Source organism: Vespula vulgaris, chromosome 10 (genome assembly GCF_905475345.1).
Source record: "Vespula vulgaris chromosome 10, iyVesVulg1.1, whole genome shotgun sequence".
In the NCBI taxonomy this organism is placed as follows: domain Eukaryota; kingdom Metazoa; phylum Arthropoda; class Insecta; order Hymenoptera; family Vespidae; genus Vespula; species Vespula vulgaris.
The window spans coordinates 4,875,061-4,886,373 of record NC_066595.1 but is presented as its reverse complement, the minus strand read 5'-3'; the positions used below and the strand labels follow the sequence as shown (position 1 = coordinate 4,886,373).

The 11,313-nt window shown below is 32.3% G+C and overlaps 3 protein-coding genes across 3 annotated transcripts; 1 reads left to right on the top strand and 2 right to left on the bottom strand.

The window, feature by feature from the left end:
* Positions 1–72: 72 nt before the first annotated feature.
* On the bottom strand, positions 73–7,376 carry LOC127066999 (HEAT repeat-containing protein 1). The gene is made up of 8 exons (XM_051001404.1): positions 7,192–7,376; positions 6,880–7,028; positions 6,490–6,784; positions 2,073–6,417; positions 1,680–1,997; positions 1,101–1,552; positions 547–997; positions 73–424 (listed from the first exon to the last, which is right to left on the bottom strand). The coding sequence occupies exons 2-8, from the start codon at positions 7,019–7,021 to the stop codon at positions 254–256; spliced, it is 6,174 nt and encodes a 2,057-aa protein (XP_050857361.1). The 5' UTR covers positions 7,022–7,028; positions 7,192–7,376; the 3' UTR covers positions 73–253.
* A 149-nt stretch (positions 7,377–7,525) lies between these two features.
* LOC127067007 (MIP18 family protein galla-2) lies at positions 7,526–8,548 on the top strand. The gene is made up of 3 exons (XM_051001435.1): positions 7,526–7,959; positions 8,030–8,109; positions 8,178–8,548. Exons 1-3 carry the CDS (start codon positions 7,839–7,841, stop codon positions 8,448–8,450), a joined length of 474 nt encoding a protein of 157 aa, XP_050857392.1. The 5' UTR covers positions 7,526–7,838; the 3' UTR covers positions 8,451–8,548.
* A 93-nt stretch (positions 8,549–8,641) lies between these two features.
* Positions 8,642–10,687, bottom strand: LOC127067006 (mitochondrial inner membrane protein OXA1L). The gene is made up of 8 exons (XM_051001434.1): positions 10,507–10,687; positions 10,186–10,426; positions 9,942–10,118; positions 9,733–9,876; positions 9,558–9,643; positions 9,202–9,468; positions 8,914–9,076; positions 8,642–8,839 (listed from the first exon to the last, which is right to left on the bottom strand). Exons 1-8 carry the CDS (start codon positions 10,564–10,566, stop codon positions 8,682–8,684), a joined length of 1,296 nt encoding a protein of 431 aa, XP_050857391.1. The 5' UTR covers positions 10,567–10,687; the 3' UTR covers positions 8,642–8,681.
* Between the last annotated feature and the right edge of the window lie 626 nt (positions 10,688–11,313).

The following is an 11,313-nucleotide window of genomic DNA, read 5'->3' as shown; positions in this document are numbered from 1 at the left end:
TGTCAAAACCACGAGATCGATATCGATTGATTATTTTACATAAATCAATTTAATATAAGAAATTATAGAAGATACTTTATAAAAATCTTGTTCTTTTTTTTCTTTTTTACACACATCGTACACAGATATACGATTTTTTTGTTTATCTTTTTTATACACATGTTTTTCTTTTTTATATATACACATCGTATTGTTCCGTTCGACGGATTCATAAAAAAAAAAAGAAAAAAAGAATTCGTCAAATTGACTAAAATTAAAAATATTTTTGTAATGGCTCTCCTAAAATTTCCTCCAACGTTCTCACTGCATTCTGAGCACATTTTTCGGTAGCTTCGTCCTCGTCTTCTAACATCTCCGCTAAAAATGGTACGGTTTCCGGTAACAATGGCATAAAATCTTCTCCTAATTTTCGAGCGATTTCAACCTGAAAAAACGAATAAAGAAAAAAAAGGAAGAAAAAGAAAAATAAGAACTTTCTTTGATACGAAATGACATAATAATATACCATTAAAAAAGATATTAACTTCATAGAAATATTTATCTTACCAGAGCGTTTAAAGCGGCACTTCTGACGTATGCCTTGGCGTGTCTAGTTTTTAACAAAGTTTGATAAACCAAAAGTTTGTGCAACGAATCATCTGGTATAGCGCTAGCGAACGAAGCTATACAAGGTACTATCAAATCGTTCGCCCGTTTATTATAATCTTCTTTTGTACCCATTGTATTTTCTAATTGATCAACGATCGGTTGAGCCAATGCGTCGAATCGTTCCTGATTAACAAAATTATTTGCATCGTAAGTAAAAACTCGATGGAGGGTCAATAAAACCGACTCCACCAATTCGATTCTACTCGATTCCTCAGGAAGAGTAAGTTCTCCTGATTCTTGAGTAACGAACAGATTGTTATTGGTTAATAAGAGTGCAGAGTGTTTTAAGAAATGACCGGCGAAAAGGACGAACAATGATTTCAAACAATCTGCTATGTTCGCTGAAAGTCTGGAAGAAAAAGAAAGAAAGAAAAAAAAAAAATAATAAAAATGAAAAACGAGCAGTAGATTAATTCGATTCGTTAAAATAGACAAGATCATTTCCGACATACCTGAAAAACGTTATGTTACGTTCTTTGTGATCTGGATTTCTTGCTGCCCAATCGTAAAATCTATAATAAAGTGGTCTGAACGTGGCCTCGCTTAATTTTAAAACTAATGCTACCAAAGCTTTACCAGCACTCTCTTCGACTATCTCGATATCTTTAGATATATCTGCACCATCGACTTCCATATCATCTTGACTAGATACGATATCTTCGCGAAATTGAAATACCTTTAAAAAGAAACTCGCGAGATCTGGTATAGCTGCATTTAAATCAGCGGTTGGTATCGAAAGAAACGATTCGGAAAGGATACTTAAAAGCGGTGGTATACATTTGTAAGATTTTTTCTTGCATAATCTATCGTAAGTTCTGTTGATAGCTGGTAACAATACACGCAATGGTACGAAGCTTGCCAACTTTTGCGTTGTCGATTTTAAACGAGAAACCACGACACCGATCTGAATATATAAGACAAGAATATTATAGTAGTATCACAGTAGTATTATAGTAGTTATATATTAGTATTAATTTCAACAGTTTTATGAATTCGCAAAAAAATAATGAAGCTTTTTGTGATAAAAATACCTTCGGATGATCCGTGTCCGTGTAAAATGAATTCAATCGGGTTAACTCGTACAAAACTTGATCCAAGTAAAGCGATAAGAAATTTCCAATAGATTCGACGATCTTCTGGAAAGCGCTAACGATACTGATAGTAACGATATCAGGTATTTCCTCGTGACAATGAGTCTTCATCAAATGAATAATCGCAGGTATAAATTTGTTTAACGATTGTATAGCATAAGTACGTAAACAGCTGCATAATTCTGCAACACATAGTGCCGCACTTCCTAATATCGGACCATCGCGTGTTTGTAAGAGTTCCGTAGTCATTTCGAGAATCTACAAAGAGAAAATATAACACATTATTAGATCGTTAATACTTGGATCGTTGATAAGAAGAATCTTATTACTTACGGGTTTGAATACCGCAGGATGTTTGCTTGCTAACAACTTTGCCAACAATTTGAGCGTAATTAAGACGGTTTGTTGAACAACTTCACCTTCTTGATTTTCTATTTTCACGTTGACGTCGATAATTTCTAATAACGTACCGATCAACTCTAATAGATCGACGTGATCATCTTCGTTAAAGTTTCTCTGTTGAAGTCTTGCATTGAGCAATTCTAAAGCTTTCCTTTTAACCGTTAATAATTCATGACTCAAAAGTTGTTTGATGCTAATTAAAAATATATTGTTTGGTAGAAGATTGTTAACGAGATCCAGGACGTCGTAAAGATGATGTAAAAGAACCTTCCAATATTTTCCTATCGGCTTACCCTGATACATATCTGCGGTCTTAGAAGTATTATGTATCAAAAGAACCAATTCGATTATCAGAGCATCGTAATGCGGCCTGATCTCGTCCACTTCGTCCGAATTGTATTGGGCAACTCGATTTATAAAATCTGTCGATGATAATAGATTGCCGAGAAATTGGACCAATATAAATTTGTAATGTCTAAGATGTTTCGGAGTATTCTTGGTAACATCGAAAACGTGTTTATGTGGAAACGACATAGCCGCCTTTCGATCTTTCTCTTCCTCGATATCGACGGGCAAATCTCTCAAAAATCGTGCCAATTTAACGCAAACTAATAACAATCTTTTCGGTGTGAATTCCTTCGAGACGTTCAAAGCAAATTCTAGCCTTTGAGATGGTGTTTTTTCATTGATTATACGAGTTCTGGAAAGTACATAACTTTCGAACGTTAAAAGATAATACAAATGAAGATGATCGTCGAGCAATTGCAACAGTTTGACGAATAAAGGCGTCCTTCTGTGTTCTGGTATATCCGGTAATGATACGATAAACGTTCTTAAAATTTCGCAAGCGTGTGTCTCGTCGTTCTCAGAATTTGCAATGGGTACCACAGTTTCGAGTGTTTTCGAAATGATTTGTATAGAGTAAGCATCGTCCTGTCTAACAACGGAACTACCCATAAATGTAAATATAGGCATGATCGTGTGAAATGCGCAACGTACATTAACGATCTTCAACATTTCAACCAGGAGTAGTAACGCGTGATGATGAGTCTGAGGATTTCTCGATGTTCTTATACACTGTGCTATCAAATCCACTTGTAGATGAGCGTCTCGGATCGGAAGTTTTTCGGTTGTGAGTCGATGAATGGTCGACAAGATCAATTGATTCGTATATTCGATCGGACTTTGTTCCTCAAAGCTGAGACATGTTTTAAGTAAATCGAACAAAATCGGATAAAGAAGTTCTTCTTTTTCTATATTTTCAGCACGTTGTACGAATTCCAAAAGGGTCACTCCGCGTTTCCAATCTCTGCTATTGATCATCATTGGATTAGGAATGGCACGAAGTTGACTTGGTCGTCTTGCTCTTACTTTTGTCTGATTAGTTTCAATCTTCGTTTCGTTAAACGTTTTCATCTTTTGTAACTCGTCGACTATAAGTCGAGCATGCATACGTATTCTTCTTATCGCTCTGTTCACACTCGATATTACGTTACCAACGTCACAATCCGTTGCGATATCCAACAATATCCCGAGAATCTTTCCTTGTAATTGATTTGAAACTTTGCCAACACTTTCGAAGAACGTCTCGTCGATCTGCTTCAAAAGTATAACACTTGGCGGACATAGTTTGTTATCCATTATTATTTGACCTTTATATTCCAATATGCCAGTTTCAAAAAGTTTCCAGACTTTCTCATTCGTTAAAGCTTTCGTAGTTACGCTGTTAAATCGTTGGAGAATATTTTTCAAAGCGTTCCCCATTGATTCCTGTCTCGTTTCAATATTTAATTTTTTAAGTAATTCGAGACCAAGCGTTGCGAGATTTTGTAAAATTTCTGATCCGTTTACGTGAACTAGGATATTTAATAATTGCGATTTAACGTACATTGGAGTTATCGGATCCGTAACAATATCAAATAATTCCTGCTGTACTTGTTGAAGTTTCTTACGTATGTCGGATTTTAATTGACTGCTTACGTCTGGATCTGGAGATAGTAAAACATAGAGATACAAGGACAATTGATCTGGATCCAAATATATTTCTGGACTTCTGTTCACTAATTCTTGAAGGAACACTGAAAATGGTTCCATCGTTAAATGAAACGTTTGCGTTAATTTTTTCAAAATATCTATAGCAACGACTCTGCACTCATTGTGTTCTCTTGCGAGTGATAGTAGTAGGTTCGTTAGAAAAACTTTGTCTTGCAATGCCCATTGCATCGATTTGCATTGTTCCAAAAGTATCAATGATATTTGCAAACAGTGAAATGACGTTTGGACGTTTACAGGTTTTATAAATAATTGTGATAAAAAACGAATTAAATCTTTCATCGTTGTAAAATGTCTTTGAAAAAATATCTGCAAACATCGTGAATAATGTTTAGATTGAAATTTATTGTCTATACCTTCGAAAAACATTTCGAGAAGGCGTAATATCAGATTACTACGATCTGAATCATTATCAAAATCGAATGTAGGATTAGATTTTAAATCCAAACGTCTGTGAACCATTTCGAGAACGTAAGTGCCAACTTGGAGTGGTAAGATACCGTTCGAAGTTAATTCAAGTGCCGACTGTATATCGTTCCCAGTTAAATTGTTACAATTTGGCAAAAGTTTAACTTGCGGATACATTCTAAGTATTTCTGTAGCCAATTCAATTACTTCTCTAGCTAGTTCTGGTTTTAACGAACCAACGGCTACTCTGCAAACAGATCCCAATAAAATCATATTAAAAAACATGGACACGGCATCGCCATGAGGAATTTGTTGCTTCATAGCATTCAATATATTTTCAGTCGGTGGTAATAATTCCGAATTTAATATATTATGAAACACAGCCGAAGTGATCGTTTCTGCACTTGGTGATCTTCCAATGTCAGCTTTAACCTTTTGCATGTAGCTATTCTTCTTGGCAAAATTTGACAATAGAATTTCCATAGCAACTTCTACGTCCTTATCTTTGTTAGGAAATAAATATGGTAAAGTTGTAATAAATATACTTGTGTCATCGCTATCGTCACACAATTCTAAAAGTATCCTCAATGCCGGTTTAGCCAACACTTTTCTAGAATCGTTATGACAGGTCGATAATAAAACTAATAGTTCATCGACTATTGTATCGGTAGAAAGTAATTTTGTCAATCGTTTTACAGGAAATGAAAGCAAACTCCTGATAACGTTTACTTCGCTATCATTGAATCTAGTCTTGAGCGTATTCCTGATCATTTCTTGAAAACTTTCAGGAATGTTTACATTGTCATTTGCGAGTGCTTCCAATGCAATTATTCTTTGTTCTGCACTAGAGTGAATCAATCTATCCAATATTTCCACTGATTCGTATGCACCGTGTGCACCAAATTGCCAGGACGTGAGAAATCGTAATTCCACTTTAGAACTACTATCTTTTTCGTTATATTTCATAAGATTTTTTAAATAATCGTCAAACCTTTCTGGATATCCTCTCTCCAATGATCGATATAGATGAACCAAAAAATCTTTGTATTCTTTGGATACTTCATTTTCGGAAAAATTATTTTTTAGAATACTTGATAATAATGTATCTACTGCACTATCTTCCAATTTTACTGAAGAAATTATTTCGTTTACCATATTCTGAACTAATATAGTTTCTGTTGTGTCTATCAGGATTTCGTGACATGCAGTTTGTATCAATGGAACGATAAGTCTTGTCACATTAATTCCCGAAGATTGTAATTTGATTATCATTTCTATAAACCATGGAAGCTCTGCCAATCTTCGTACGACACTACCATATATATAAGTCAATCGACAAAATGCAGAATCATATAAGAAAAGAAGCAAAAGCATTGCCTCTAATTGTAGGCATGGTCTTTTAAATGTTTTCAATAATAATTTTTCCATAATATCATCTTTTATTTTTACCTTTGTCAATAATTTGGACAGAATCATGTAACTGCTAGCAGCAAAATCTGGAATTTTACTTGCTAATCCTTTTAAAAGACTTGGTAGGATGTGACCAGTTTGAACTTCTGTAATGGTAGATGAACGATCGATAGCACCGATTAATACAGTAGTATAAAATGAGTACAGAGTACTTAAAGATGTTGCTTGCTCTGAGTATGTCTTTGTTGCTGTAATAACATGAGTGCAGATATTTTTTAAAATACCATTATCGGAACTAACTCTGTTTATAAGCGTATTGGAGGCTAAAGGTACTCCTGGTTTCTGTAGTGGCTTGAGCCAACGCCATTTGTCTGCTGGATCTGATAGATCTATCAATTGTAATGCCCTAACAAATAAAACACACGTTTGAATCAATATAAAAACACAATTAATATATTAATTATATACTATGACATACCTGGCAAAAATACGAGTTTCGTGATAAGGCAAAATCAAAAGAAGAAACTGATCCTTATTGTATTGATGTATATGAAACCTATATATTAACCATTCAAGAGCTTTATGAGCTGTATTCAAAAGAAAATAAGGTGAAAGTAATATAAGAAACTTTTCAATTCCAGCATCAAGTCTTCTGTTGACCTTAACATCACAGATCGAACGCTCTAGATTCATAGAACTCCGGGCAAATAGATTCTCTTCAAATTCTATAAATAGGTTAGATAACTTGATCAATTCTTGTAATCCGCTTTGACCTGCATGTGAACATAAAAATTATATTATTAATATTTAATAACTCAACTACATATATACGAATTATAATAACTTTTAATTAAACAAAAAATTTTACCTATGCTTAATACCGTTTCTTTATCTAAATTTGCAGCTTCTTTTGGATCAAATAACAAGCTTGAACGTTTCTTATCTTGCAACAATATCGCAGTTTGTGGAGCTCTTAGCTTCTTTAATTGTTCCGCTAATGAAGTGGCCATTATAATTCTACAGTTAATAAAGCAAACACGATTATTTGCACAATTTAAATTATTACTATTTATATTCTATCACGATTTTCGTTTTGTTTAATATATAAATTTCATGTAACGTTCTGAGCACATTCAATATGATGTACACATAACCTCTATGATGTCTTGTGACAACTTACATTAATACTTATCGTTTCGAAATAGTTGAATTAGACGATAAGCGATTTTACTAAAATCGAACGAAATGTATAATTTAATGCAAATATTTATCAATTAACGTTTAATAACCCATATCGCTCCAAAAGAAAAGAACGAGCGGTAATTGATCATTCTACACGTGCTATTAACGTTTGTAGCGAACCGCTTAACTTTTGCCGCTCTCACATTTCAGATATAAAGGCGGCCATCGCTTACATAAAATTGCATACCTCCTAATGGTTAAGCGCTGACCATTGAAAAGACACAATAAAGATTTAACTTCATTGTTAATAGTTCCTTGTTAACAGGCTCCTATAAAAGACATCATTTATACATAATTGTTTGGAAAGTTTAACTTTATTTATAACAATAATAAATTTTCATTTCTATGTGTTTGAATATAATTCTACTGCGTTATTCATGATTAGAAACCCACGTGTTTGTGCTAGTGTCGTCCTCTGTGTTCGCTAAACTTGGTGTCGTTATGCTAGTTATATTTGTGTTACAATTCATGTGATTACAAGTGTTAAGATTATTTCATATAATCGTTCATAATAATCTATCAGTATATGTAAATATCGAATCTGAAAATGTTGACTTTATATCCATATTGATATACATAACGACGATGACGGATAACTTGGAAAATATCAATCCAAAATTATATAAAAAAGTAGAAGATAGACAAGTCACAGCTGCTGAGGAAGATGAAGATATCGTTGATGCGTTTGATGCAAGAGAAGTTTTTGGTTGTTATTGTTACGATTCGATAAAGGAATATTTATCAAGAGAATTTGGTTTAATTGCTTTTAATTTCAGATCTCATTAGAAATATCAATGATCCTGAACATCCATTAACGTTAGAAGAACTAAATGTTGTAGAACAAAATCTTATAGAGGTAATGCAATATGATACACTGTTTTTATTATGTATTTTTTAAATAGTTCTAAAACTATAATATTTTAGGTGAATGATGCAGAGAATATAGTGAATGTTAAATTTACACCAACAATACCTCATTGTAGTATGGCAACTCTGATTGGTCTTTCTATAAGAGTGCAATTATTAAGAGCCTTACCACCTAGATTTAAAGTAAGCGTAGAAATAACTCCTGGTACTCATATATCCGAAACAGCACTTAACAAACAATTAGCAGATAAAGAAAGAGTAGCTGCTGCACTTGAAAATTCACATTTAGTTGAAGTAATTAATCACTGTGTTTGTGGTTCTAAATATTAAAATTTTACAAATATGCTTTTTCCTTACAATAGATTAGATCAGAAGACTTAAGATCAAATAGACATAATATATTGTAAGCAATAAATATGTTGAAATAATTTTTTTCTGAAATAGTTCAAAAATATAATAAATAAAATTATTATTTTATTTCTAATAACTATTTATAAGAAAAGTTATAAATAATACTAAACTCTAAATTTTTACAATAATTCTATTGAATTATCTTTTTATTTATTTATTTTTTGTAAGTATTTTAGCTTGTTTGATTTGTTTTGTTGGATCGTATGTATACGTTTTTATTATGGGTCCCCTTCCAGCATTGTTAAATTTGATCATATCCGCGCGATCTCTTTCAGCAATCTGCTTCGTTATTTTTATGTTCTCCCAAGCTAATTGAAAGTATAATAAATTAAAAATTTTAAATAAGTAGATTAAATATTTATAGTTACAATATTGCTCTTACATTCTTTCATTCCTTTCATAAATCCCTTTCTTGCAATTACATCAGTAGGTTTGTGCCGTACTATCTTTGGTAAATTAAAAAATTTTCTTACACGTTCTATTCTTAATAAACCAACTTGTATCAAAGAGAAAAAGTTTGACATTGTCCAGTAAACTAATACAGCCTGCAATTAAATACAAATTACACTTACTGTTTTAAAAGTATGAAAGAGAATTGTTATTGCCAAAATTATTAAGATATTATTTGATAATTATAATATTGTAAAGCTAGAGATCTTATTGTACTTACAGATGTAAAGGATGTTGAAAATGGTAATGTAATTAATGGGATGCAACGTAAAGCATATTTTATCATTCCCATTGATGAAGCTGCTAATGTATCTGTTCCAACTTCAATCGTAATATATAACGTTCCACTTGTTATTAAAGGTAATAGGTAATAAGGATCTGGCACAGTCAAGTTTTGAAACCACCAGAGACCACCAGTTTTAAGACTTTCAACTGGTAAATCAGCCATTTTTTTCAAAGCCAAGACAAAGCTAAGAAATACAGGAGCCTATAAAAAATCATTACACATATTTTATTAAAGATAATTAATATCATTTTATATACTTTATAACAACTCATAATATACATATATAATACCTGTACAAGTATAGGAACTAAAGATTTCCAAGGACTTAAGCCTTTTTCCTTCATAAGTTGATATAATTCATTCGTATATACAGCAGCTAAAATAAAAAAGAATATTATCTATTAATAATCTATATTTTTCTTCCAATAAATCAATCAGCAAATTTTTTTTTTTTTTTTTTCATACCTTGATACTGATCTCCACTCATTCTTGCGTCTGTTAAACCCTGTTGTAATTTCGTTATTTGTGGGAAATACATACTCATTTTGGCTGAATACCTTTGAGAGTTTATTACTAAAGGAAACATGAATATTCTAACAGCCAAAGTTCCTGAAAAAATAATTCTTTTAGCTCAATTAAATAAAGTATATGAAAGGGAAAAGTTTTTTATTTACCTATAACAATCGTAGACCACCAAGGTAAATTACAAGAGATGTGCAACCATTCCATACAAGTTTGAATAATACCTACAGGATTATATCCTCCTAATCCTAAACTTTCAAACATTACTTCGCCATTGGCATGTACTTTTTGTACCACTGTAACTACCTCATCTACCGGAGTTGGTATATCTAATATCCATGAACAAACATGTAAAATTGATTCTGATTTAAGATGTTAAAATATACCATAAATTACCTGGTATTTCAAATAACTGATCATCTTTATTAACAGTCGTATGATTCGTTAAATCAATTCGATTTACTTCAGGAACTTCCTTTGTATCAGTTACTGCAGTACCATTCGTACTTGCATGTCGCATAAAGAAAGCATTTAATATATGAGAATCGAAACGATTCGAATCAAGAAGAAGCAAATTTTTTACAATAGTATGCCTACTTCGACGTACAATGTGAATTGATCTACATGTAGTATTGCTCTATAAAGAAAAAAAAAATGTAAAAAACAATATAATTTTCATACATAACCTTTCATATTAACAAAAACTACAGATCTTACCTGTACAGTATTTAATTTTAACAACGGTCGACAACAACTATTGACAGAGATTCGCAACATTTTCTTATTTTATTCTATTATAAACTCAACTAATTATTTTCAAAAAAGAATATGAGCTGTATGTAAATAGTCTCATACTATTCAGTCCATTTGATCAAAAACCATCTATTCGCATTTCCATGTGGTGTTAGCGTGCTTTAAGAACATCGTATAAAGTTTGCTCGTCAGATGGCGCCACTTGTTTTATATTTTAAAAAGAAGAACCATAGTTTCATTTGTTAAATTAACATTATAAATACAATCTTTCTTAACGCTATCTATACATCGTTAATTAGAATAAGTACACTTTATGAACTTCAGGGAGAAAAAAAAAGGTAAATATAATATTTTTTTAATCCACGATTTAGAAGAGCAATGAAATGAAGTTGGCCATAAATTATTTTATAAAGATATTGTACGTACATATACATACATATTCATACATACATATATATATATATATATATATATCGAATATCAATAAACAAACAAATTTAATTAACAAGAATAAAACTTCGAAGATCTATAGAAAAATCGATCGAAATCGATCGTGTTTACGCCTTTGGTAGTACTCTTCGACTGGGCTAACAGTCACGTGATCGAATCTACTGCAATGACATTCAGTTTGGGCTTTGGGACGTGGGTCATTAAGCGAGACCTGCTATTAAAGTACCCTCTCGTACCTTCTTTTCTGCTTCCAGAGTTTCTCTCTTCTTTTCCGAACGCGTAACTCCTACCCTTCCCTCACTCACTCACTCATTCTATCTC